A 27,164-nucleotide genomic window follows, 5' to 3' on the forward strand; every position below is an offset into this window, starting at 1 on the left:
GTTGGCGTAAGCCACGAGCGTTTAAGTTCTGCCCACGCACAAACAAATGCACACATATATAGGCATAAATATATATTATAAAACATGTGTACTTTAAGTGTTTACAAGTTTTCTGTATTTTAGTAGCGTTGACTGTCATTTAAGCCACTTATTATGACCAACGAAATTACAAAACTTTTAATATACATAGTAAAATTTACTTCACCGTCTAAATTGCCGAAAAACACACATATTTATGATTATTCGTAACAACTGTATATACCTAATATTTGAATAAAGATATACATTGTTATATTCAAATATTTCAACTCGTAGTCAGTTAGAGTAGTTTATGCCTTTTGGAGTATACAAAGTTCAAATGCAATACTGCGCTAGTCAATTACGATCTGTCATTAGACTATGAGTGAATTATGTATAAGACACTTCATACATATAGTTTAGGCCATTAGGTAATTTTTTACCTAAAATAAAAATGTTCTATAAGCGTTACTTTTACGTTTACAAAATTTCAAAAGAAATTCCACCGAAATTCCTTTACTTTAAGTGGTTACATGCGTTTCACGGCTTCAAAAAAACAAAATTTTTTTATTATCTTATTTAGTTCTATAACATCTTTAGGAAATTCTCAAATTAATACCAGTAATAGTGTTGGAGTTACAGCTTTGATAAGTTGCGCGCACGTGGTCCGGTATATAGTCACTTAAAACTTTAAACGCTTATTTCTTGAAACTGTGTTTTTTCAAATTGGTTGTCAAGAGTTCTCACGAACTACTCAACCAATCATAATGAAATTTTACACAGGCTTTTGGGATATATTTTACAAGGTCTTGTCGCGGTCTTGTTTTGTTCAATTACAACAAAAAAACGTCGAGAAATTTTCACCAAAATTTGCATGTTTTTGTAAAAACATCTGCCAAAAATACAATTTTCACTTTATTTGATTTTTCTCATCCCAACACCTAGTTAAGGGTCTTAGTTCAAACACGTATTTTTATACTCTCGCAACCTGTTGCTACAGAGTATAATAGTTTTGTTCACCTAACGGTTGTTTGCATCACCTAAAACTAGTCGAGTTAGATATAGGGTTATATATATATAAATGATCAGGATGAAGAGACGAGTTAAAATCCGGGTGACTGTCTGTCCGTCCGTCCGTCTGTCCGTCTGTCCGTCCGTGCAAGCTGTAACTTGAGTAAAAATTGAGATATCTTTATAAAACTTGGTAGACATGTTTCTTGGTACCGTGAGACGGTTGGTATTGCAGATGGGCGTAATCGGACCACTGCCACGCCCACAAAACGCCATTAATCAAAAACAAATAAATTGCCATAACTAAGCTCCGCAATAAGATACAAGACTGTTATTTGGTACACAGGATCCCATTAGGGAGGGGCATTTGCAATAATAATTTTTTTTTTAAAGTGGGCGTGGTCCCTTATCCCCATATCTCCTAAACCGCTAATGCTATAATAACAAAGACATTAAATTTTATCTCTGGGATGGTATGAGATGACTTTATAGGAGCCGCGTTCAAAATTAGAAAGTGGGCGTGGCACAGCCCACTTTTAGGTGAAAACCCATATCTTGAGATCTGCTTAACCAATTTCAACCAAATTCGGTGCATAACGTTCTTTTCATATTTCTATGTTATATTGCGAAAATGGGCTAAATCAAACTACAACCACGCCTATTTCCCATATAACACTATTTTCAATTCCATCTGATTCTTTCACTTTCCACTATGCATATCAAGCAACAATGATTATATCGGGGTAAAACTTTGCGTGAATAATACGTTTAATGTATGCCACCTTGTGACCAAAAATTGTCTAAATCGAACCAAACTGTTCAAGCCCCTAAGTACTAAATATGTGGACCCCAGTGCCTATAGTTGACCTTCTACCGAAAATATCAGCCAATCCACAAAGAAATCTCAAACGAGTATACCATTTGGCTTTGCGAGAGTATAAAATGTTCGGTTACATCCGAACTTAGCCCTTCCTTACTTGATTCAATAGCCTTTCTTTGACAGATCACTCGTGATCGATCTTCCCATGCGACATCGCTTCGCTCTATGGACTCTTGAAAAGTTCCAAGAAGATCCGACATTGTCGAGCCAAACTTTGTTCGGCGATGAGGGCCATTTCTGGCTCAATGGGTATGTAAACAAGCAAAATTGCCACATTTGGGACGAAGGGCAACCTGAAGAAATTCAATAGCTGGCATTTTATTCAGAAAAAACAACGGTTTGGTGTGGTTTTTGGACCGGTGGAATTATCGGTCCATATTTCTTCAAAAATGATGCCGGTGAGAACGTAACCATCAATGGCGACCGTTATCGGGCGATGATAACCGACTTTTAGATGCCTGAAATTGAAGCTCGTGATCTCGGCGATATTTGGTTTTAACAAGACGGCGCCAAGTCCCACACATCGCATCAATCAATGGATTTAATGAGAGAACATTTCGGTGAGCAGATAATTTACGTTTTGGAGCCACCCGATCGATGAGCCACCAAGTTTGTCGAATATCACACCGTTAGACTTCTTCCTGTTGGGATATGTAATGTCTAAAGTCTATGCGGACAATCCCGCTTCGATTGAGGCCTTGGAGTAAAACATCCCGCGTGTCATTCACCAGTTACCAGTCAATATGTTCGAATGTGTCATCGAAAATTGGACCCAACGGATGGACCATCTGAGACGTAGCCGCAGCCAACATTTGAAAACGATAATCTTCAAAAAATAAATGCCAAAGAATGTTATTTCGAATGATATTAAACATTCCCCATTAAATTTCAAATTTATGTGATTTTTTCTTTAAAAAAAGTAGGGAGACTCGAAATGGATATACTATACTATCTATAGAATTAAAAGACTTTTCAGACTTTCAATTCGTTTCCTCTACTTTATTAATACGATTATTATTTCAAGTATTTTTTACTGTCATTTTAATTAAAATAAAATACTATATTCCATTCCATTTTGATATAATAAATTAAAATATTGCTTATTATTGCAATATTTTTATCAATAATTTTATTAATTTGGTATATTTTAAAAGTTTAACCGAAAATTAGGATGCCCTATAGTCCATATAAGTGCTTGCGTAAATACATAAAAGCTCCTCGAAAGTGCTGCTAAACACTTGTTGTTTGCAACAACTTTAATATTTTCCATATTTAGGTAACCTACAACTCTCAACTAACTACAAGCTCACGTGTGTATATACATATGGTACATATGTATGTATACATGAATATATGTATGTATTCGAATTAAGCAAACTTTAACGTCCTTTTCCATAAGTATGTATGCATGTAGTGTTAACAACTTTTAGCAGTTGTGCCCATACATATATCTTCATAAGCACATAATAAATACACAGTTGACCTATGAACTTACCCCAAGCACCGCGTTGCAGACTTTTGTGGCACATATGCGTTATTCAGCAAAACAAAAACAACTTTTGCACTTCAATTGCCAACAGAAGCACAAGCGTACATAGTATATATTTGCATACAGTTACTCATATTAGGGCATGGATAGTTGGGAAATATAGAAGCCCAATTGGGTACAAAAATATGAAAGTTAGGAAGAAACCACCACCTCCACAATATCTATCGGTTTAGCACAAGCTCTGTAGGCAATGAGAAAACAACAGTGAAAAAAGTAAGCCACGAACAATATTTTTAGCGACTTTTTGAAAGCACATACGTACTTATAAACGTTATATCAATCATTAGATCAGCTTTCCATTTTGGATGGATTCATTACTTTGACTTAGGGTGAGTATACTGAAATTCAAAATACACCCCAAAATCGCTTGAGTTTCGAATCAAGTTGTTTTGAGTGTCATAAAACGAATTTCCTGCCGAGAAGCTACATTTTGCAGGTGAATTTGGTTCAAAGTCGCTCAACCAATTTACGTCAGCATTCATTCATTTGAGACCTATTATGTATATGTGCATATACATATATATTACATCCATACATACATATGTACTTGTATTCACATATACTTGTATATGATTGTAGATATACCAAAATGAAGCCTCATAATCATAAATCTCCAAGCTTTTGCTCATAAATTTTTGAGTTGCAGAAAATGTTCTGTATGGAAAAGAAATTGAAGCAGAGCGCATAAGAACAATTGGGCCGACATGCAGTTATTTAGATAGAGTGACAACAGCAAAAGCAACAAATATTGGTTAGCATTGAAAGTTGAAGTCGAGCCTCAACCTTTTTTTTAATCATCTTTACCCTCAACTTGATTGGTTGCTCCGGTTGAATGCATGCAACAGCAAATGTGTTTCCATTACGTACAAGGCGTCTCCCGTATAGGGGCCTCTTGATATGTTGATATTGTGCATGAATAGGATAGTGTGTGCATCTATGGTAGTAGTTGCAATTTGCATGAAAACTTATTTCAAGTACTCAACTATCCAACTTATTGAGGCCAATAACACGTTATTCAACCAAGGGTGGAAAATAATCTAATATATGCGCTAATAATTGTTTGTTGTATTGTCAATGGGTTATAGGAAATGTCTGAGCATTTAAACTAAGATTAATATTTTCAATTTCTTCCAAAGTCATCCAATCACTATTTTGTCTTAAAACAAAAACTTATATAAACTTTTATTGATGTCACCCATATGGTTCACTTAAATTTTCTTCTTAAATTTTACAATTTTTATATGATAATTTTTGGCCGTTATTCACACATTTAAATTGATTTACCAAAATGTCTTTGTATATGATAAATAAATAAAAATATTTTTCTTACTGACCATTGCAGCGTCTACAAGTACCAACCAACTTTTTTCCAGCTGCGAAACCCACCCACCATAATCCGTACAAAAATGAATACTACCGCAAGCATTAAGACACAGCTGCTGCTTTACGCGCTGCTCGCCATCGCCGGCTTGTGCGTCACAGCTTCAAATTGTGGACCTAATTTTCCGCCAGCCTGCCTTTGTGGCCGCGAGCTATACGAGGGCAGCATCAGTTACATCGTAAACTGCACGAATACGGGCATCCATAATACCAGCGTGCTAGAGTTCATGCCAGACGAAGTGGAAATTTTAATTTTTACAGGTAATATTGTAGCCGAGCTACCATGGAACGTATTCGGCTCGATTAATGACTACAAAAATCTGAAGATCGTTGATATGAGCAACAATCACATACGTGAAATACGCGGAAAATCTTACCATCATGTGCAAAATGTGGAACGTTTGATTTTAAATCACAACAACTTGAGTATTTCACGCGAGGATGACGAAGTCAATCACCACCATCCACGAGTATTTTCGAATTTCCTAAATTTACAAAGTCTACACCTCACCGACGCTTTCGCTGATAATAGTTCGCCACAATTAAGTGAAGATTTACATGATATTTTCGTAAACAGTCAGCTGACTAAGTTGCAGAAATTGCATTTGGAGCAAAACGAAATCACACACTTCAAGGATCGCAATGTCTTCTGTGATCTGCCGAGCCTGCGCGATTTACACTTGGGCGATAATCTATTGAAGGATATCAACTTTGAGGTGCGGTGCTTGAAAAATTTGCGCTTTCTCGATTTGGAGCGCAATAAATTCGAATATGTAAAGACGCACGACATGATGCTGCTGAACGAACTGGAGACGCGCAGCGATCGCACCACCAATCTCATTGTCGATTTCAATCTCAATCCATTCCTTTGTGACTGCAAAATCAGCTCCTTTCACACCTGGATTCTGTCGACGAATGTAACGGTACGTAATAAGAACACCCTAATGTGTTATCACAACGATGTGGAGCCACTACCGATCATGGAGCTGAATATGGACGGCTGTGCGGAAGCGGTAGCGGCTGCTGCTATGATGTTTAACACAGCTACAGACGCGCACTATGGCGCCACCGGCATGGAGCAGAACATGGGTGAAGATAGCACGGCAGCCGGGCGGCCGCACATGAATCAGCACACAGTGACACTTATCTTTCTGTTGATTGTTTTGAGCATGATTTTGCTCGGGCTGGTGGTGGCGCTGGTGTATGTGAGTCGCGAGCGCATTAAGTACATGATAACGCCGGTGTTCGATAATGTAGCCAAGAAGGTGCAATACACATCGATCAAAGATGAGGATTGTCCGGAAGTGTATGTTTAAAGCGCGCGAAAACGTGCAAAAAAAGTCGAAAAAAAACAAAACAAAAAAGAGCGTTAAAATAAACGAAAGGCCATAATTGACAGTCAACAATGACAAGCGACAAGCGTGACAGTTCGAGAGCTGACGTGGTGATGTGAAAAGTTTTAAAAACCACCAACTAGTAGTTAACGCAGTTCGGCAGCCACTGTCGGGCAGTTTCAACAGCGATAACGATGTGGATTTATTTACCATTATAAAATTGAATTTGTGCCATTTAAAGACAAGAAATCAAACAAAAAAGACGCAATGTGGAAAGTTGAAGAAATATAAAACATAGTATGTACATACATACCATACATATTTACGCACGAGTATGTACAGGGCAGCTGGCGCAAGAAATAGCGATAGTTAGAAATGTTATTCGAAATGTGTGTGGAGTAGCAGTGTCACAGGAATTGCTGAAAGACATCGTCTAATAAATATGTATATGTAGATATATGCACACACATACATACATAGGCGTTAGTTTATAACCAAACTACATACACATACATACAAACAAAGTAGGTATTTAATATTTTCACAGCAGAACATAAACATATCACAGCAGCATTTGTAAACAATAAAACTTATATTATTAAACAAAATGAGCAATAAGCTCAAAAGAAAGGAATACTACAATAAATTACATGTATTTTACTAATTTCAAGCGAGTATTGCTGTTACTTTAAGGCTAAATGCATTAATTTATGTGCAATTCTAAAAAATTAGTTAGTAGTTTTAACATTTTAAAATATTCCTAATAAAAAATATACAAAAAAAAAATTTTGATATTTTTAATTAATACGTTTAATTTAATTATTAAATTCATATAAATGCATCTAACCGTTGAGTAATGCAAAAAATCACGAAACTATTACGTAATTTATACTACACTGCACTGGTTGTCAAACTGCAAAAACATTTAATTTCATAACATTTTCCAACTAATTATAATAATCCAACGCACAGGTAGCTCTACTTCCGACTTAATTTAAATTAAGTGTATTTCACTAAACTTATTATTATTATTTTCAACCAGAAGGAACACTATGGAGAGCATCCCGGATCTGTAACTTATATCACACTGGCACAGAAAGTGTGCCGATGAATTTTCAATATGTCGTATGTTATGACTCCAGCAGATATCACAGCAGATACCATATGTCTTTGCAATATGGAAGCAAATAGAATAAAACTCTTAGACAGTGCTTTTATATATATTAAAATATGTTTACAATTACAATACTTATTTTTCTCCTTTTTTCAATTTATAATGCACTTTGTATTTATTAAAAATTAACCCAATACCGATTTGAATCAAACAAAAATCGCTGTAATTTAGTCTTCGCAAACATTTAAATTAAAACATACATTAGTGATATCTGTGATTTATGTTACATAGCATTATTTCTTTCAAAGCACTAAAAAACAATTATATATAAAGAAAAAAGGCAGAGCATTAAATGTGAAGAGAAAAACTTAAAAAAATTTAAAAACGCAAAAGGAAAATAATATACATATACATACGAAATGGAACGCAAATACAAACAAAATATGCTTGTGTAATTATACAAATGTGCGATATTCAGAACTAAATATACATACAAACATATATCTACAAATAAATAATATTAAAAGTCAATTCACAAAAGTGTAAAAAAACTGATGTAGCATTTATGTCACACGCTGTTACAAAGTAGGCTCGTATCTATGTATTGGTTAAGACGTTTTAACTTCCATAACACACATTTAAACTAACATTTTACATTGCATATTTTTGAAAAAGCATTAAATACAAATTATCTTATACATTTTTAAATTTTTATTATTGTATTTTCTTAACACAATTTATTTTAATTGTTTATAATTAATAATGAACATGCTATTATTGCTTTCATACTTACATATATGGTACATACGTGTGTGTTCTATCATAGCAATAAGAAATTGTTAATAATAAAAATGTTCTTTTCTGAAATGAACTTCTTTTTTTATAAGAAACCTCAATAAAAAAAAGTATGTAAAACAAAAACTGTATTTTATTAAAAAATATAATTAAACTTTTGGGAAACATAGGAATTTCGGGTCGAAACTTTAATGAACAAAAAACAAAACAAAGAGATAAAAATTTATCTCATGCGATTATTTTCGCACAGAATGTGTAAAATGCTTAAAATTTATAAAATAATTCGCATTCTCTGATTAGTTTGCTTAGTGCCGTTTCACATTGGGACGCAAAAGAGTCTCATACCAGTGTATTGTGGGTGAGGGGACGACGAGGAAAGACGAAGGGACCGTGCCACTCGTGTTCGGGTGGCACGCTTTGTGTTCTTGTTCGTAACAGCTCGCTGCTACCCTTTTCAGCATTTCTTTTCACTTTCAAATCCTTTGAATGGTTGCAAGAGCGCTCGGTTTCAAATGAATTCGATCGCAAATTTGAGTTCTGTTATCTATTTTTGTATGTAATATGCAAATACGTATGCATAGAATAATAGAAATATTATGACAAATTGTAAATAAGGAGAAAATTAAGATATAGATTATGGAGTAAAGAAATTATGAATTTTTAATACGGAGTAAAGAAATTATGAGTTTTTAATACTTAAAGATTAGGAAATTCCTATTATAAATTTGGCCTTGAAAATATTAGTAGCGGATATTCAATACATTCTTGTGGATTAGGGAATTCCCGTCTTTAGTATTTTTTTGAAACTATTTAGCGGGTAGGTACTTGTATTATGCATATTGTTCTACCATATTCATGGTAATTCATTGCAAGCAAAATGTGTGACCATCATCTCAACATACAAATGAAATACAGTCGAACCGCACAAATATTTACGAACATTTTGTGAAAAGGAATGCAGAAAAACTAGACTCGAGTTGCTGGACTCTTTTTGGCCGTGTGAATGCCCAGAGCGACACCAAAAGAAAATTTGAAAAACATCAGACTCTTTTGAATCCCTGTCTGAAACGGCACTTAGAAATACAAAAATACAACACTGAGTATTTTCTTCCGAAAATACGTATATGCAAGAAAGGAATAGCATGAGCTATGACAGTTCAGCCATAAATATATGAAAATGTCAGCTAGTGCGCATGAGCAATTTCGCAAATGGTTGTTTTGCAATTTTCTAATAATACTTGTAAATATCGTTTGAATACTTATACTTGCCAAATAAACTTCTAAAATTTTTATATATAATATATCAAGCAATTTTCTTAATTTATTTACCAAAATATATTATGAGAGTGGGATTATGAGTTAGAGTGAGCGCGACAGTGATTTACATTTGTTTACGTGAATGTTTATGATTTTTGGAGGACAAGCAACAGTTTGTGGTTTTAATTTTTATAGGGACAGAAAGTGCTGTATTCTTAAAATTTTTTGTATCCCAAGTTACTAGAATGAGGCGTTTGTTGACAAGTTTCTGCGTTAAATAAATGTTAATAATGGAGCCCTACTGGCCTTGAAGCAAAATGCGTCTCATAGATTTGATTACTGCTTAATAAAATGCTTCAGTAGCTGATTTAAACACTTAGTTTACTCAGGGTTTAAACGAGTTTTCTATTATTCATACCTTATCACAGTCATACACATACAAACGCATTGAAAACTATATAAAAGTCTTTTATGAAAACGTGTTTATCTTTACATTTCATGCAAAGATCGGTGCACTGTTTTGCTGTGTCATTACTGTATGCATACATATGTATACGATGTGCCGGTATGAATTATGCAACATATGCACATATTTGTATAGAATGAGTCGTTTTTTGTATTTAGTCAAAACTAACAGCTCGCAAATTGCGCATATAATTCCATACCTAAACCAGTTGCATTTATTTACTGTGATCTTTAAATATTTACTCCAAAGTAATTAATATTAGACTCCTAAAAGTAAATATATACATTTTCTCTTGTGACAGTTATCATCAAATCACTATCAATTCTAGCGCACTGATAAGATTTTTGTCAGTATTATCTTCTGTCAAATTCGGCATAAAAGTGTTATTTTGAAATCAAATTTTCAGATGCTAATTCTACCGCCACGCGTTTTGTGCCAACAAACACGTCATTTACGAGGTAAACAAAATATTATAAGTGCTGCTATCCAGAATTTACAACAAAGGGAAGAATCTAGCACTGCCATGGAAAAATTTGGTTTGCCGAAGCGGTTGCAGGGCAGTAAGCCTAGTGTTTGGTTAGTTGAAATTTAGAACAAATGTAATATTAACAATTAGAAATGTCACTAATTGTATAATTTGCAGGAATGAGTACATTGCTTTAGCTATGCAGTACAAACCCCTTAATTTAGGGCAGGGATTTCCAGATGAACTTCCACCATCTTATGTTACAGATGCCTTAGCGGATATAGCGAAAAGTGACAATCCTATGCTGCAGCAATATACACGTGGTTATGTTAGTTACAAAATTCTCTTAATTCAATACTTTTTCCAATAAGTTATACGATTTTTCACACAGGGTCATGTACGGCTCGTGCAAGCGCTGAGTAAACTTTACTCAAAGTTAGTTGAGCGTGAGGTAAATCCACTAAGCGAAATTCTTATAACATCGGGCGCATACGAAGCACTATATTCGGCTATAATGGGTCATATTGATGTTGGAGACGAAGTAATTATCATTGAGCCATTTTTTGATTGCTATGAGCCTATGGTGAAAATGGCAGGTGGTGTGCCACGTTTCATAGCACTGAAACCGGTAAATCAATTCAATTATGACTTCTAAATGCAAATTTTAAATTGGTATTTACTAGAATAAATCGAATGGTACCATCAGCTCTGCCGACTGGGTACTCGACGATGCCGAACTTGAACAAGTTTTCAACAATAAAACCAAAATGATTATACTCAACACCCCACACAATCCAATTGGAAAGGTATTCCATCGCGAAGAATTAGAACGTATTGCTGCTCTTTGTCGTAAATGGAATGTTTTGTGCCTATCAGATGAGGTCTATGAATGGATGGTATACGATGATGCTAAGCATATTCGTATTTGTACTTTACCTGATATGTGGGAACGTACAATAACAGTTGGTTCGGCCGGGAAAACATTTTCAGTAACTGGCTGGAAAATCGGCTGGGCCTATGGACCAGCTAATTTAATTACTAATTTACAAATGGTACATCAAAACTCAGTGTATACGTGCCCTACTCCAATACAAGAGGCGGTAGCACTAGGCTTTGAGTTAGAGCTAACTCGGCTAGGGTCTCCTGATTGTTATTTCAATAGTTTGCCACAAGAATTAAAGGCGAAAAGAGACTTCATGGCGAAATTTTTGCAGGATGCAGGTCTGAAACCTACAATACCCGAGGGTGGTTACTTTATGTTAGCTGATTGGAGTAAATTGGGTATAACTTACTAAATCAATCAACATACGAAATATATAAAAAAAACCCACTCATTTTCAGGTAAGAAAATTGATTTAAGTTCTGAGGCTGACCAATATCTGGATTATAAATTCACTAAATGGATGACAAAAAATATGGGTTTGCAAGGAATCCCTCCAAGTGCCTTTTATGGCGAAGCTCATAAAAAGCTTGGTGAAAATTTTGTACGTTATTGCTTTATCAAAAAGCAGGAGAACTTGGAAAAGGCAGCTGAACTCCTTAAAAAGTGGAAATCTTAAAACCTTGTAAAATATATCTTTTTGTTAGTGTGTTAACGCTCGTATTAAAAGTACATAGTATATATATTTGTTTATATTTTTGGTAGAGAAGCAAACTATTAAAAACTACACGTCATATAATGATATAAATTTTGTTTTAATTATCTCATGATCTTTATATGTACATATGTTAGTTTACATATCAAACACTGATTTTACAGCCAACTCTGGCTTATCGTAATTCAGTTCTTCCGGAGTTGGAATACCAAGCTCGTACAATGTTGGCCGTATGTGACCTAATAAATATGGATATATTTGGTCTACTTTATCGCCACATCTATCCTTGCATGCTTCCAACCATCTAATAGCCAGAGCTATGTCGTTGACACGGCGACAAGCACGTAATGCAGCTTCAATTACTTTGGGGTCGGGAATCACATCACTACCCAAAATATCATTCATGCCTTGACGCAAATCCCAGCCATCGATTTCGCAACGGTTAAAAAAATCTTCGAAACGTTTTGTAAAAATGTGTTCCGGTTCTTCTTCGTGCATATGCATGCAATTACGCGACGTTACCAAAATAGGTAGCCGTTGTGAAGAACGCAAAGTCTTACCAAAACCAAAGTACATGTAACGCAACATTTTCGTTTTCTATATAATATATATATACACTAAATCGACATCGGCAAATTAAGTTTTTTTAAGCATAAGTGACATAAAAAACTTCGAAAACTAGTAATTAAATAAATCATGTTTCAGACCATTTCTACCTTGTATTACTTGACATAGTAAATATGTACATATATACACACACAGAATTAATTTTGGCATACAATAGTCTACAATAGAATTATTAAACAGAAGACTACACATGGTAATAAAACAAAATGAGTTATATAGAAATTAAACGTAATTCAAATTTAGCGAACTTAAATTTATTTATTTTACCAAATTCAACTGTGATTCCATATTTTGTATATCACCTAGATCTAACCTCAATGCAACAGCTATTTTTCCTTTGCTAGTAAACCAATTGCACACATCAAAAATCAAGCGAATGTATTGATTACGCAACAAAAACACAAATTTTCACTTTATCGCAGTCAGTTAATTTTTAATCCAACTGATTTTATTGATGAAAATATTACTCATTACTTTAAATCATTGCAGCACATTTTCCTTAAACATTTTATAAATTGCTTAAAAGTATTTTATCTTAAGCATGATTCTAATTAAGAGAATGGGGACAATTTAAATATCGTAAACTGATTGTAATGCCAACTCAGGTTTATCATAATTTAATTCTTCTGGAGTTGGAATGCCCAATTCATCTAAGGTGGGGCGAATGTTCTGGATGAGATATGGGTAGACGGTGCTCTTTTGGTCACCACATTTGTCTTTGCAACCTTCCAACCACCTAATAGCCAGAGCAATGTCGTTAACACGACGGCAGGCACGCAGACCAGCTTCAATTATTGAGGGTTCTGGTACTAGATCCATGCCCAGCAAATCATTCATGCCTTTACGAACTTCCCAACCATCAATATCTTTGCGATCGAAGAACTCTTGGTAACGTTTGTTGAAAACTTCTTCATTTTCTTCGCCGTGAGAAGCACGTACTGAGCCGACGGTGGCAACACGGCCAGATAGGCCCATTGCACCACGCAGCACGTTAGCAACTTGTCCAGAAGCGACACGCAACATTTTCTATCAAATTTATTAAATTAATTTTAGGTTTTCAATTATGAATTTTATAAAAGATTTTATAATGTATTGGTTAAGTAATAAATATATCTCTGGTAGTACCTTTTTTATTAGCGAACAAGACGACGAGTAATAATTCTTGAAGACGTCAAATATCTTTGAAAAGACATCTAATAAAAACTTCAAAATAATTTGACAGTAGATTTGAACGAGTAGAGAAATGGGTTCAAATTCAGGTTACACAAATAGAGGGCGCTACTTCATATATGGTATAAATAAGTAATTTAAGATAGTTAAGAGCTATAAAAAAATGGAGTTGGAAATATAAAATTTATTAATTTTTTTCTTTTCTAAATTCTCTCTAGGTTTAAATTGAATATCTTTTGTTTAAAATAAATTTGTTATTTGCTGTGGGTACCAAACAAATATTAGACCAGTATACACTCTCTACCTCTTCTTCTTCCTTTTGTATTTTTCGCAATAGTCATCCTACTTCACAAAGAGTAACGAGTCAAGTTTTTTATTCTTCCCATTCGTCTTTTTTTACTGTTGCGAGTAGCTGAACGTGATTTGGTGATTATTTCTCGTCTATCACAAGTAAATTTACACAGAAAATAAAATATATATCTCAGTGAAGAACGGCGTTGAACGCAAAGGAGTCTTAAAATATATTCTGAAAATATGTCGGAAACAACGGGGTAAGTGTATAAAATCTTTTTGTAGCGATAGCGGCAGGCGTATCATAATGCACATACCTTCAACCGCTGTGTATATGTATAGAGAACAACAAGCACAGCGGTAGCGGCGAAGACAATGGCGTTAAAGGTAGTAATAATGGCCGAGATTCCGGCATTCAACCCCCATTTTTTTATGACCACGAGGTGTGATGTTCTATGCATGTAATATCCAAAGGTCTGAATCTAGAATTCTTGATTCAGATGCCGTAAAGCTTTTCGCCAATTCATTAAACATATTATAGGTTATGTTGAGAAGGAATTTCTCGAATGAACCAAAATATGCCGATCGGCAGTTATATGTTGAGAAGTTTCCCACAATATTATACAAATATAATTTTTCACTTTGTTCGACGTTCATTACATATTTCAAGAATTAATTGCATTACTGTAAAGTTAAGCGTATTAATGTTAGGTTAGGGTGACGCTTTCATATAGTTTTTGTAGACCTGTATGTGCAATGTTTTGCTAGATAGTTAATCGTAGAATAAAAAATAAAAAGAGGTTTGACTAAAGTTCATAAAAAATAATTTCAGACTAAAACTTTATTTGGGAAGTATAACCAATTTTTCATATTTGTGCTTAAAAAGTTTCGTTTATTTTAAAAATAAAAAGGCAACTATAATTACAATCTACGATAGAGTTTATTATCTAATTAGTTACATTACAATTTATTCTAAATATCGCAGAACAATATATCCTCCTGTGTCTTGGGCCCAGCGTCACGATCTGATTTACGTCATAATTGATGTTGAATGCGTCAATATTGAACATAAGTAAGTATTAATTTATATCTTAAATTTACGTTGTTTAATTAAATCACGCAAAAAATACGTTTGTTTTAATGAATAGAGTGACAGAGAATAGTTTCACTTTCAAAGGCGTAAACGCTCTAGACGCAACCAAAAAATACGAAGTTACACTTAATTTCCTACATCCTGTGGATCCTGAAAGAGTGACGAGTAAGAACATTGGCAGATGCTTGGAGTTCACTATTTATAAGGTACATTCGTTATTATTATTTTTAAACCATTACTGGTTTCATATTCCAATTATTTATGGGCAAAATACAGAAAGAAGGAGGTCCCTACTGGTCCTCTCTTACCAACGATAAAATCAAATTGCACTTTTTGAAAGCAAATTTCACCAAATGGAAAAATGAGTCTGATGAAGAGGATGGTATGTGTAAAAAAATACCACTAATAATGAAACCCTAAATACACAAATATTTATAAATTTTCAGAGGGCGAACCAGAACCTCCGTTCAATAATCTCTTTAATTCATCATGGAATAAGAAATTCGACGATTTAGGTCTAGAAGAAGACGATTCGGACGATGATATTCCCAGCTTAACTAAAAATGACGAGGATTCTTCAGATGAAGATAAGGAGAAGGGGGAAGAAGAGAAACCAGCACCTGAAGCTGAGAAGAAATAGTTTAATAAATTGTTAAACACTTGAATAACGTAGTGCAGAACATATGGAACTTAGAGATGATCACAAAAAGAAACTCCAAACTAAACATAAGAATCCCTATTATTATAAATAAACTATTTTTTCCAAACGATTGGAAAGGAAAGAAATCAATTACACTGCGAAATCATTTCAGAACAGTATATTAATTGATGTTAAAGCATAAATTATGTGTTTTGTTTCGAGATGTACTTTCACTAAGATACTCGAGTACTCAGATAGAATTAATAAGCCAGAAGAATATACACCGTACAGTTAGTCATGAGACTACCACACCTACATTATTACATACATACATATATTCACATCAGAGAACGTTTATTTTAAATGTTTGTTTTTCTTATAAATAAATGAAATAATTGCGATTTATTGACCAAAAATTTAATATTTTTACGTTGTATATGCAAATTTGCATATTTTAAATTTTACATTACCATAAATAAAAGTTCCCCCGGATGTGTTCGCTTATGGCGTACGAGCTAATAAAATTTGGCAGGAATATTAAAGAACGTGGTCGAATGTTAATAATATTACAGCTTCATTTATTTTATAGACAGTCCTGAAATAGAGTATTTAAAGAAAGCACTACACAATATACCTAATCTACAAAACAAATTATGTAATGTTACTAATCAATCAATTTATTTATATTAAACACATTCTATGCAACTTTTCTATATCTCTGCTAAAATAGATCGAAATAAAAAAGTGTGTTAAATTGTGTAAAACAAACGCTTCGAGGATAAATAAATCTTTTAAATTATATTGTTTCAATTGTAAATTATGAGACCAAAGGGAACTGCTCTTTAAAATCGAGTATAAATGGGAATCGGTTTGTAATTTTCATCGAAAGTTTTTAAAACAATGTTTCAATATAAAAATTGAGTTAATGTTTTTTACATTATTCTGAACAGCTACACTAAAGGTATTTGTGCCAACGATAAAGTTGCCTAAGTCAATACAAACTCATTTCATGAAAACAGTGATAGGTGTGGGTTTTACATTATTGTTAACATTTTTATTAAAATAATTCTTAATTGACTTACCATAAAGTAAATAGGCGATGTTGTGTAGTGGTCTCTTAATTAGGAGTATTTTTGTTTTCACTTAATTTTTGTGTTTAAAATGTAGCGAACATTCACTAATAGGTAACTCGTTACTTTCCACGGCATACCAACGAGTTGTTAATTTACGGTTAATCTATAAATAAGCTTGTACTTTTTTATCACAATGTTTGCATACCGTTTGATCCGTACTAACATTAAAAAACACTGAATCGCGGTAATAGTGCAAAAGTTAATTTTATACAAATACTGAACTCGAAGTTTACTGAATATTTTTGGAATTGCACAAACAAAATTAATTTTGACAACCTACGTACATATGTATTTTGAGTACCGCTGTATTAATACTTCTGCCGATTGGTTGCCGGGAAACCAAAATCAAAAATAAATAAATGAGAATCAGTCGTAAATTTGAAGAGATATTTTATATTTTATTTCTGTTACAATACTTGTATTATAAAAAAACTTGAGAAGACTTAGTTATTGTAAATGGTATACTTCTACTATATGCTAATGGAATTCGGTTTTAATTTGTGTTATTTATTACCAAAGGCCTTCAATCGTCGTTTGTCTTTTATAGCAGAATGGTACCAAGAGGAGGCGGCAATTATACGGACTTTCACTATATGCTTTTTTCCAACTGGCAATGCAATCGAAGTGGTAAGTTTGTCAACTGGCATCAATTAATATGTTGATAATTTTCGAGAGTCAGAAATACTTAGTTGCGTGTCCTTATGAATATTTCCGTTTTAGTATGATCAGCAACACAAACGGACTTTTCTCCGGCGTACTAAAATGCCGGAACTCTCTGAACGGGATTTTTTCATAGGATCAAAAATCAACATTTTTGGAAGGCAATTTGATATCATTGACTATGCGGATGACATAACAAAGAACACACTCGACAAATATCGCAAAAAGTAACCGTAACAGTATTTTATAATATTATTGAATATTATGAAAATCTAATTTTCATTATATCAATTTGATAGAACTTTTCTGCTATTAAAAAATATCTGCATTCAACAATTAGGCCCTCTGCTCTGTGCTCTCATAGATTCTAATTTTAGCATAAACAGAGCACTAATGGTACAATTTACACCTGAACAAGTGAAACAATTCTTGAGCAATAAACGTAATGTTGAAGCGTCGTAAGTTTGTTTTTTAGTTTACTTGTCTACATTTATTATTTGTTAATACTTAATGTAATTAATTAATTAGAAGTATGCTGATGAATCAGTTAATCGGTGGCCCTTCAATGGGATTCGAAGTGATCGCTGATAATGCAGTACAGAAAATGAAATTATGCAAAGAACAAAATAAAGAATGTTCTAATGATAACACAGTTGCTGCTCTCGTTACCCTATTCGAACGGGAAGATATTCGCATAGGTATTTACTGTCCACAAGATGAAGAAGAGGCCGAGCAGGTACAATATAAGAAATCTAACGAGCTCGGTAATTTTATTGTTATAATCCGGAAAATCAATTTCTTGCAGGACCTTAATTTCTTTTTTAATCCAAAAAATGGCTTGCAAGCCACTCTACGTTTGAAAAATTCGACATTAGGCATCATTAAACCGCATTGTATTAAAGATGGTTTGTGTATTTTATACATTAATATATATGTGTGCTTAAAACAACAACATTGTTATAACATCTTTACAGGTAATTTAGGACGAATCATATCAGAAATTACCGATAATGGATTCAAAATCACTGGACTGCGTATGAATTTAATGGAACGAGTAAATTGTGAGGAATTTTTCGAAGTTTATCGTGGAATATTGCCGGAATATATTGTAAGTATGCATATTAATACAATAAAGCGATGAAACAATATAATATAAAAACAATATATAATAATACAAAAATATTATATATTTCAAAGCCTATGGTGGCACAACTCGCGAGCGGCGTAAGTATGGCATTGGAAATTGTTGCGGCAGATGAAAACAAAAATAGTTATGAGGCGTTCAGACAGTTTTGTGGGCCAATGGATCCAGTAAGTTGCAACAAAAATCTACACTGTTTTTCGTAATACACATTTCGTTGCAGGAAATTGCTAAAATGTTACGTCCACATACCTTACGTGCGAAGTTTGGTGTCAGTAAAACCTTAAATGCGGTTCATTGTACTGATTTGCCGGATGATACAATTTTGGAATTGCAGTATATCTTCAAAATTTTAGATTAGTAAATATTTTATAATCAACTTTAACATGAATTTGTACAAATAAATAAATTAGGCCATTTAACTATATCGAATATATGATAATTACAACATTAATGCTTAAACACTAATTCTGCGACTACTTGTGCTTGCCGCGCTTGTATTGGGTTCCTCATCTTTCTGTGCCAAATGTTGCGCACGAATTAGTAAAGTATCGTTCGTGTTATTCGTAAACAAATATCCAGTCTCTTGTAGGACATAATCATAAGCCAACATGGCGAATACTATTATGGAAATAAGCATTATGACAGCATAGAAAAAGTACTCGTTACTCTGAAATAAGTGTTTAGAAAGTAAGCGTAATTGTTACACTATGTTGTTAAATTACCTGCGAAACAAACATATTTAACTGAGTTAAAATCACCACAATGAGATTACCAAAAGCATTGTTAATGAACCATGCGGCAGTGACCACTGATTTCATTGAAGCAGGCGCCTTTAAAAAATAATATATATATATTTTTGTATCAAGTAAACATAAAAGCAATTAAGTAGACCTGTGTAAATGCAAACTTCAAGCCTGGTATAGATAATAATAATTCACCCAGCATCAGTAGCAAAAACTGTGGAATTTGCCAAGCAATATTTACATAACGATAAGGATGGCTCTGAAATGTTAAAAAGAAAAAAATGTGGTATATGCATGTGTGTCAATATTTAAATTACAGGAATTTAATGTTTTTTTTTTATCCATATACAGTATACGAAGAATTATTTGCTTTAATTAATTATTTAATTTAAGTAGGGATTTTGGTTTTTTTGTCGAATTTAAATCATAAATTTTATTATTATATAGAGTTTTATGACTACTGAGCTTGCTTCCTCTTATGAAAAAAAGTTTTAATCGACAATGTCATAACAACTTTTTTGAGGCTTGGAACTTTACAAAGCTATGAGTATTACTTTATTTTATTACTTTAAAGCGTTTTCCCACAACTCAGGTTATCAAACTTGGTGCCCTTCATAAGCTCAAAACTACTGCACCGATCCTTTTAAAATTTTGAACACTATTTCTATACATAATTTATGAGGTAACACAATAACAAATTAACCCTCTCAGCGTTACCTGAGCAAAGCGATGATCTAACAATATAATTTTAATTTCAGATGATTCAGCACCGACACGCTCCAGAGTAGTTACTGTCATTGCCGAATTTTTTAATATATCTCAATGAAAATTTAACAAAATATTTTTAAAGGCCATACTATAATGTGACAAAAGATTTTTAACCGTTTCATCAAACAAAAATCATAAATATGGGCATTGCTTTACACGAATTAACCCTACTCCCCCCTTAATACAAAGTATTACGTACTAATTTGAATATATAATATATTGTAATATGCATACACATGTATATACTAAACATACTTACATTAATATATTCCTGCAAGACGCCAGCGCAAATAAAAGACAGCGCTGAGCACACGCCACCAGCAGTAACGCTATGCAAAGGCTTAACCTCTCTACTGAATAAACGACGAATGATTGGCGTACAAATATATTGCCACAAAGGTATGAGAATAAAAAGCAAAATAGGACCCATGGCTTTAGCCTGTAAAATTATGTATTACCATATAAACCACATGCGAAAATTATATGCTATAGTTACCTGATCCGGTTGTATGGTTATCACATTGGCTACGGTCATATTCATCATTGAAGCCTGAAATGTCCAACTGGAATCTTGTTGGGCCAGTAGAGCGAAATATATCGGTAATGGCAGGAAAAGTTTACATATCTAAAAGTAGTTTACTTTTATTAATTTTTTATTAACATATAAAGCAGATTGACACCTTTAAAACTCTACCAACGTCTTTTATAAAATCCTCATCATATTTGCCTACTGCATATTGCAGCCAATAGGCGCGTGGCTGCTCATTTTGATTCGCGTTGCGCCACTTTACAACCAAAGCGTGTTTGATACAGCCACACAATTTTATAAGTATATTTTCCTCAGCTAGTTTCTCAGCTTTGTAATAAAATTTACCGATAGTGAAGATGGCTGTCAACAAGAATGTAGAAAAGTATATATTTATTTGCTTGGAAATTGTTTAAAAATTAAACAAACATTTTACTATGTATGCGTATCTTACGTACACCAGGAAATCGCAAAGGATAAGCCCAGCATTCCAAAAACCGCCGGGTAGCAGTCGGTCTTCCCCAAGCATTGCGATTTGGCGCGCACATATGGTGGTAAAATTTTACTCAATAATATACCAAAATAATAAACAAAGTAATACAATGAGAAGTATTCAGCCAAACGAGTGGCCTGCTCGGGCAGCTTGAATTGCTGTGCACCCAAAGAGGTTATGCAAGCGCGTATTGAACCATTGCCTATGGCTATAAATAACAAGGATACCGATACTAGGAAACTGTAAATAAAATTATTTCATTGTAGAAGAATAAAAAAAATATATATATACTTATATGCAATGCTATGTACATATATGTGGTTTTCAACTTACATCAAGGATATTTCTATTACGGGCAAAACCGTTAAAATCATCAATAGCCAACCGGTAGCGTAGAGTATGCAAAAGTATGAAATTGTGCGCACATTTCCAAAATAACTGTCAGCCAACATGGCACCGAATATGGGACAAAATTGCCCAAAGAAATTGAAGATATGCAACATAATCGTTGCAAAGCCTTCACTAAAGTAGAGGTCATCACGTAAGTATAAAACTAAGATAGCTATAAAGTAAGAAAATATAGTAAGTTATGATATATTATTAAGTGTAAGTTATAACATTTAAGTGTGACACGAAGGAGACGTCAGATACCCTATAAAATGTATATTTAAATATATCAGCATGACGAGCTGGACCGATTTAGCCATGCCCGTCTGTACGTATGTCTGTATATACGCGAATTTTTTGAGATATCGATATGAAATTTCGCAAACGTTCTTTTCCTCCAGAAAGCTAATCACTTATCGGAAGCGCCAATATCGGACTACTATTGCAAATAGCTGCCACTCAAACTAAACGATCAACAACACAAATCTTTGTGTGGAAAACTTGTTTAATTGACGAGTTATTTTTATGAAATTTGGCATAGATTATTGAAGAGTATTATAGCTCGGTGTAACCGAATTTAACAGTATTTCTTGTTTTTTTTTCAACATATTATTAGTATCAGACATACATTTTTGTTTGTGATATGTACAATTCAGTGACCTCTTCTATCACAAAGGTTAGTAATCCAATTGCAATCTGAAATTGATAATAGCTTTTTCTCGCGGTACAAAACACATTCTTTCCACTGATGCTTAACGATTCTGTGAAATCGAATTAAGCTATTGAATCAGTTAATCAAGCATTGAAACATGTGCATATGTATATAAGTGCATATACCATTTGCATACAAACATAATTAACTGCATATAATAATAGTATAAATTTTTAAATATTAACGTCTATGGTACAATATATGCACTAGTGCTATGCACACTAATTAAAGCTTGTTGCGTTATTGCATATATACTTACATACATGTGTATGTACATATTTGTTCATATATGTAAACATCTACTCACTTCTAATACCATTTGCGGCAAAGGCTTCAAAAAATTTCGTCATAAGCAAAAATATAACGGCCAATGGGTATTTATATTTAATTGGCGGTAAAGTTGTTGTAAGTCCATATTTTAATGAGAGCCTCCTATCATATTTTCTCAGATATGTGCTTGGATCAGGCTGTATATCATCGTCAGATAACGCTGTAGTTGACTCAAAGAGTGCAGGAAGTGCTGAAATATTTGCAATTAACCGTTATTTGTATAATATAGGCTTATTCCTTAAGGAATTTATTATTTAAGATAGTATAACTTTTATGATTTTATATATTTATAATATTTCTTAATTTCATTTAATATAAACAATTTACCGATAAGTACATTTTCTCACAACAAATTAGTCTGAATATTATTTTCCAACTCATTACAAAACACCACAGCGAAAATGTGTTTGTAATAATCGTGTAACTCTAATTTCGTTTTATGTTTTGTTATTATAAAAATTAATAATAATTTTTTTTCTCTTTAGGCACTTTTTTGTGTCACTCGAGGATCTGCTTGCTTCTTCGTTTCTTCTAGAAAGTATTTTCAAAAATAATAAGGAACTATTAGTTAGTAGTTTCAGATTTTGACGAGAAATTCTAGTCACTCAATTTTAAACTTATGTATGTCAATATACAATATTACATTGACCTATTATAATTATATCTTTCTTGATTTTCGTAGCTAATCTTTTAATTATCAATTTTAGCACCCAAAGAGAGGGAGAAAGAAAAAAAGGGAGAGTGAGTAATACGAATATGCAAATGTTAAAACACCGAAATAGTGTATGCGTTAGAAAGGATGTGCATACATACATAAGCATAAACATATTATCGAGAGTTTCCGGTTTTTCTAATCAGCTTTAAGGAAACTCAAACTTCCCGGATATCGAAAAGTTGCGTCGCTCTGTGAAATCGCTTGAATTTTATTGAATTTTAATTAGTAGTGTTCTTGACTTTTTACCGTAAATACAGAGATGTATTCATATAATTTCAGTTTATCTTTGACAGTTTTTCAGCCATCTAGAATGTGATTTATTTGCAGGCTAGCTATCTTCTTTCATAATTACGTTGCTAAAATTGCGTAATATTTACAGTTAACCAACTTCATGTGTGTTTTAACCATTATAAGCTGACGCACTTACTCTCTTCACTGACGATCTGTGAAGCGCGAAACATTGCTTCCTTTGGTATTTATGCTTTTTGTGCGTGCATAAACAGGTAGACTTTCTGTCTTCTTGATATTAGAGCATGTACTTAAAACACTTATACATGTACATATGTATGTGCTGATTAAGATGGAATCCGGTTGGTTGGCCTTTAAATGTGATGCAAAAGCAATGGCGGTGGTTGCGGTTGCTGTGGTATTTAATCAAATGCCGCAATTATTTTTGTTATGCTTTATATATTATATATATTATTTTAAGTTTATTTGCTCATAATTTGTAAATCATTTTTTTTTTTTTTACATAAATCTCTAATTTTCCCCAATTGCTTATTTATTCTCTGCAAACATCAACTTTTTGTAACTCAAACACAAGGCATAACTTTTGGCTTTCAAATCATTCTCGCTTAATTTTCATTTAAACCATTTCCACGAACCGTTCTAAACCGTCTACGAACGCGCTTAACTTAACACTGACTGACTGTTGTTGGCGGTTGCAAATAATCCGCCTGATTGTGGTGTCTGCTGCCACACCAAAATGTCTAGCTTCGGGAGTGTTATAGTCTAATTGTCGGTAGACTGAAGCTTCATTATCGGCAAGTCGGTGCATTCGTTTTCGCTTCAGCTGCAATTTTTCATACCTAATCTGCTTGCAGTAATTTTTTTACTAATTAGTGTGCATATGCATGTGAATATAGAGCATTTAACAGACTTCTAAGTATCAACCGAACACCTCTCTGTATGTAGCGATTGTAGGATCGGTCTTTCCTCAACGTCTAAATGGGTATACTCGTGACTATAATTTTAATCTTATCTCACTGTGCAAGCATAGCAAGCGAATTAATAATCTTTAGTTTGTAGATCTTCTTATCAAAGGCTTTATTTGTACTTCATCTTACGCGATGCATAAGACATATGAATGTGTGTATGCTTGTGCCTATATAAATACAAATTTCGCTTATCAAACAAATACACAAAAGTTACACCAGTGCAATGTATTTGTACAACTAAAGGTTCGCGACTCAAAGATACGAAAGATAAATAAAACAAATCGGAGTTCCAAATATTATTATTATTGTTGTGACATGTGGACCAAAGTAAATAATTTTTTAACGCAAAAACAACATATGATGAAACCAATTTCAAAGAAAGATAAAATAACAAAAATTAAAGGAAAATAATCTACGCGTGATCTGAGTTTTGGAGGAGGTAAAGGATTTTTATCTCGATTTTTGGCACGTTAACATTTTCACATCATTCAAAAAAAAAGTTATACAGCAAAGTTGCAGGTTATAAAAAAAACTACAAATTTTGTATTCACACTTTCAAAACACAAAACCTCAAAATTTATGTATGTGAAAAATTAAAATAACACACTTTTTGGTTTTTTATTTTACCGTTTTACAAAAAAATATCTTTTTTAGGAACTTTTGTGTCTTGTCTATTTATGTCCCAAACAAACTGTATTAACTGTATTTTTTTAAATTAAAATATTTATTGTTTCTATTCATTTTGACTTAATATAAAAACCCTAATTTTCAAACAAAAATTCTCACGTCAAAATACCATTTTTTTATTAATATCGTTTTCGTAATTAAGTTTGTTAAAATCTCTATTTTCTATTGGTGTAAATAGACATTACTATGTTAAGTTTTCTCAGAAAAAGCAAAAAATACCCCACTAAACGAATGAAAGCTGCTTGCTATGAAAATATTTCACTAAATTCCACCAGAGAGGTGGGCACCAAAATGTCACCAAAAAAACATGTATCGATTTATATATTTACAAGGGCTTATCAGTAACACGGTTTCAGAATTAATCCAAACTATAAAAAATGCAATTATACACATATGTATGCATGTATGTACGTATGTATATATTAAAGAGTGTTGATTACAAGTCACGCGGTCTGTAGATAAAGTGTTGTAAATACAGCTTTCTCGTAGACAATCAGTGAAATGGTTAACTTACTACCGATGCTGTGCTCTGAGTCACTATCCGTTACACGGAGCAATGTCGCACTTACAGTTATCATAATAAATTATTACATCACATTTAATTAAATTTACTTTTTTATTACTAAGAATTATAAAACAGAAATGGGTAGGATTCAAAAAAAAATTTCATGGTTATTCAGAATAAATTTACTATATTATAAAGTATTATAATTTTATTTCTGAGCAATTCTTTGCAAAACAGAGCGTGCTGGTACAAATATTTGTATTAATAAGCAACTGAGATTGAGACAAAATGAAATGGATGAGCTTGGTTAGTGTCGACATAAGTTTTCCTATACGTTGGCACATCGAAAAACTGTTGCTGATGAACAAATGAAATATTCTGGATATTTTAAATTAGCATAACTTCCGACAGTGTATGTATGTATATTCAAAAATTACTTTTACTAATTATAACAATTTGCCGTCGTACTGTCTTTGTATCCACCCGCGTACTCGTTGGTTAAAAATCTTTACACTAATTTCTTCGCCTCGAAGAAGCTCTTTAAGTGTCGCATCTGCCAGAAGCCCATACAGACCAAAACAAAGGTTTGCGCCAATGACCACCATAAAACGCGCGAATTGGTGCTTTCACTTGTATGACGGAAACGTTCCTCCCTATATCGTTGATAGTTCTGTTCTTTGGTGATCTGATCCACTTGATCAAGTAATTGACGTATGCGCAATTGTAATTCAGTCAATTTCTCTTTTTGTGCTACATTCGCGTAATCGATGGCGTGCTCGCCCACCTGTATATCCAGATGGACACGTAATTGTGCACCACTAAACCAAGCTGTGCTATTCGAATACATGCAAATGACATGTTCACCGGGTATATGTGAAGTGAAGGAAATGCGACCCTCGGAACTGTAAACGCGTGATAGTATAACTTTATCGTCGCTATCACGTACTTCCACATGCATACCAATACCGGGCGAAGAGGGCATAAAACCATTAGAACGCGGGTCGTATAATTCCACTTTGTAGTTCACTATAAAATATAATTAGTTAAAAGCAAATTGTTTTGTGAAGTAGTTCGTAAATACTTAGTATCAAATTTTAACATGGCCTACCGATGACTGTTGTCTCATCAGGAACCTCTTCTATAAAACATTTTCGCTCTGTTTCTGCTATGTGAAAGTAAAGGCCAAATGTTGTTTGTAGAGCACAAAGCAGCACAATTGAGGTAACCAAATATTTACTCATGATTTATCTTTGCTATATGGGTCAAATCCTGGCGAACTTTGTTAAAATTTATTAATTCCTAAATTCGTTTATAATCACCCCGACACGTATGCCAATGTAGAAAAATCTGACATTTAGTTATTTGCTTTATATATGTTGATCTGTTCGTTTTTTAATCAATATGGCTTACAGGGTGTTTGTGAGTAGTTTTTTTAATTGAATATTATTACAATCCAAA

The 27,164-nt window shown here is 33.3% G+C and overlaps 8 protein-coding genes across 13 annotated transcripts; 4 read left to right on the forward strand and 4 right to left on the reverse strand.

The window, feature by feature from the left end:
- Positions 1-4,864: 4,864 nt before the first annotated feature.
- On the forward strand, positions 4,865-8,207 carry LOC106627677 (trophoblast glycoprotein). Its single transcript, XM_014247867.3, has one exon. The coding sequence runs from the start codon at positions 4,865-4,867 to the stop codon at positions 6,152-6,154; it is 1,290 nt and encodes a 429-aa protein (XP_014103342.2). The 3' UTR covers positions 6,155-8,207.
- Positions 8,208-9,233: 1,026 nt separating this feature from the next.
- Kyat (Kynurenine aminotransferase) lies at positions 9,234-11,958 on the forward strand. 6 transcript variants are annotated; one of them, XM_036377798.2, is made up of 6 exons: positions 9,234-9,321; positions 10,211-10,380; positions 10,448-10,598; positions 10,662-10,898; positions 10,954-11,551; positions 11,612-11,958. In XM_036377798.2, the coding sequence occupies exons 1-6, from the start codon at positions 9,253-9,255 to the stop codon at positions 11,827-11,829; spliced, it is 1,443 nt and encodes a 480-aa protein (XP_036233691.1). In that variant the 5' UTR covers positions 9,234-9,252; the 3' UTR covers positions 11,830-11,958. The 6 variants fall into 6 exon arrangements, with proteins under 6 accessions (XP_036233691.1, XP_014103540.1, XP_036233692.1 ...); XM_014248065.3 differs by having other exon boundaries at positions 9,310-9,445; XM_036377799.2 differs by lacking the exon at positions 9,234-9,321 and adding an exon at positions 9,335-9,510.
- On the reverse strand, positions 11,947-12,562 carry LOC106627789 (cytochrome c oxidase subunit 5A, mitochondrial). The gene has a single exon (XM_014248063.3). The coding sequence runs from the start codon at positions 12,451-12,453 to the stop codon at positions 12,004-12,006; it is 450 nt and encodes a 149-aa protein (XP_014103538.1). The 5' UTR covers positions 12,454-12,562; the 3' UTR covers positions 11,947-12,003.
- A 335-nt stretch (positions 12,563-12,897) lies between these two features.
- LOC106627685 (cytochrome c oxidase subunit 5A, mitochondrial) lies at positions 12,898-13,757 on the reverse strand. The gene is made up of 2 exons (XM_014247878.3): positions 13,618-13,757; positions 12,898-13,518 (listed from the first exon to the last, which is right to left on the reverse strand). The coding sequence occupies exon 2, from the start codon at positions 13,513-13,515 to the stop codon at positions 13,063-13,065; it is 453 nt and encodes a 150-aa protein (XP_014103353.1). The 5' UTR covers positions 13,516-13,518; positions 13,618-13,757; the 3' UTR covers positions 12,898-13,062.
- A 277-nt stretch (positions 13,758-14,034) lies between these two features.
- Positions 14,035-15,836, forward strand: p23. Its single transcript, XM_014247859.3, has 5 exons — positions 14,035-14,213; positions 14,939-15,025; positions 15,102-15,252; positions 15,323-15,428; positions 15,493-15,836. Exons 1-5 carry the CDS (start codon positions 14,197-14,199, stop codon positions 15,684-15,686), a joined length of 555 nt encoding a protein of 184 aa, XP_014103334.1. The 5' UTR covers positions 14,035-14,196; the 3' UTR covers positions 15,687-15,836.
- Positions 15,837-16,948: 1,112 nt separating this feature from the next.
- On the forward strand, positions 16,949-19,052 carry nmdyn-D7 (nucleoside diphosphate kinase homolog 7). Its single transcript, XM_014248052.3, has 9 exons — positions 16,949-17,278; positions 17,339-17,446; positions 17,540-17,706; positions 17,779-17,937; positions 18,008-18,215; positions 18,285-18,384; positions 18,454-18,587; positions 18,677-18,790; positions 18,844-19,052. Exons 1-9 carry the CDS (start codon positions 17,276-17,278, stop codon positions 18,979-18,981), a joined length of 1,131 nt encoding a protein of 376 aa, XP_014103527.1. The 5' UTR covers positions 16,949-17,275; the 3' UTR covers positions 18,982-19,052.
- Positions 18,971-23,973, reverse strand: LOC106627784 (peptide transporter family 1). Its single transcript, XM_014248051.3, has 10 exons — positions 23,725-23,973; positions 22,560-22,772; positions 21,487-21,715; positions 21,119-21,393; positions 20,815-21,023; positions 20,631-20,759; positions 20,394-20,573; positions 19,515-19,625; positions 19,346-19,453; positions 18,971-19,290 (listed from the first exon to the last, which is right to left on the reverse strand). The coding sequence occupies exons 1-10, from the start codon at positions 23,756-23,758 to the stop codon at positions 19,078-19,080; spliced, it is 1,701 nt and encodes a 566-aa protein (XP_014103526.1). The 5' UTR covers positions 23,759-23,973; the 3' UTR covers positions 18,971-19,077.
- A 1,825-nt stretch (positions 23,974-25,798) lies between these two features.
- On the reverse strand, positions 25,799-27,065 carry eca (transmembrane p24 trafficking protein eclair). Its single transcript, XM_014247868.3, has 2 exons — positions 26,815-27,065; positions 25,799-26,732 (listed from the first exon to the last, which is right to left on the reverse strand). The coding sequence occupies exons 1-2, from the start codon at positions 26,945-26,947 to the stop codon at positions 26,215-26,217; spliced, it is 651 nt and encodes a 216-aa protein (XP_014103343.2). The 5' UTR covers positions 26,948-27,065; the 3' UTR covers positions 25,799-26,214.
- Between the last annotated feature and the right edge of the window lie 99 nt (positions 27,066-27,164).

Source organism: Bactrocera oleae, chromosome 2 (genome assembly GCF_042242935.1).
Source record: "Bactrocera oleae isolate idBacOlea1 chromosome 2, idBacOlea1, whole genome shotgun sequence".
In the NCBI taxonomy this organism is placed as follows: domain Eukaryota; kingdom Metazoa; phylum Arthropoda; class Insecta; order Diptera; family Tephritidae; genus Bactrocera; species Bactrocera oleae.

Excerpts from the sequence above, each read along its gene's own strand:
- LOC106627677 (XM_014247867.3), top strand. The coding sequence starts at position 4,865 with ATGAATACTACCGCAAGCATTAAGACACAGCTGCTGCTTTACGCGCTG.
- Kyat (XM_036377798.2), top strand. The coding sequence starts at position 9,253 with ATGAAAATGTCAGCTAGTGCGCATGAGCAATTTCGCAAATGGTTGTTT. Across the intron at positions 9,322-10,210 it reads GCAATTTTCTAATAATACTT|ATGCTAATTCTACCGCCACG; the intron begins GTAAATATCGTT and ends TCAAATTTTCAG. Across the intron at positions 10,381-10,447 it reads GGCAGTAAGCCTAGTGTTTG|GAATGAGTACATTGCTTTAG; the intron begins GTTAGTTGAAAT and ends TATAATTTGCAG.
- LOC106627784 (XM_014248051.3), bottom strand. The coding sequence starts at position 23,758 with ATGTTTCGCGCTTCACAGATCGTCAGTGAAGAGA. Across the intron at positions 21,716-22,559 it reads TGCCGCAAATGGTATTAGAA|CTATCTTAGTTTTATACTTA; the intron begins GTGAGTAGATGT and ends CTTACTTTATAG. Across the intron at positions 21,024-21,118 it reads ATCCTTTGCGATTTCCTGGT|CCATCTTCACTATCGGTAAA; the intron begins GTACGTAAGATA and ends TCTTGTTGACAG.
- eca (XM_014247868.3), bottom strand. The coding sequence starts at position 26,947 with ATGAGTAAATATTTGGTTACCTCAATTGTGCTGCTTTGTGCTCTACAA. Across the intron at positions 26,733-26,814 it reads TGATGAGACAACAGTCATCG|TGAACTACAAAGTGGAATTA; the intron begins GTAGGCCATGTT and ends TATATTTTATAG.
- LOC106627685 (XM_014247878.3), bottom strand. The coding sequence starts at position 13,515 with ATGTTGCGTGTCGCTTCTGGACAAGTTGCTAACGTGCTGCGTGGTGCA.
- p23 (XM_014247859.3), top strand. Across the intron at positions 15,026-15,101 it reads TGCGTCAATATTGAACATAA|AGTGACAGAGAATAGTTTCA; the intron begins GTAAGTATTAAT and ends TTTAATGAATAG. Across the intron at positions 15,429-15,492 it reads TGAGTCTGATGAAGAGGATG|AGGGCGAACCAGAACCTCCG; the intron begins GTATGTGTAAAA and ends ATAAATTTTCAG.
- nmdyn-D7 (XM_014248052.3), top strand. Across the intron at positions 17,707-17,778 it reads CTCGACAAATATCGCAAAAA|AACTTTTCTGCTATTAAAAA; the intron begins GTAACCGTAACA and ends TCAATTTGATAG. Across the intron at positions 18,588-18,676 it reads GAATATTGCCGGAATATATT|CCTATGGTGGCACAACTCGC; the intron begins GTAAGTATGCAT and ends TATATTTCAAAG.
- LOC106627789 (XM_014248063.3), bottom strand. The coding sequence starts at position 12,453 with ATGTTGCGTTACATGTACTTTGGTTTTGGTAAGACTTTGCGTTCTTCA.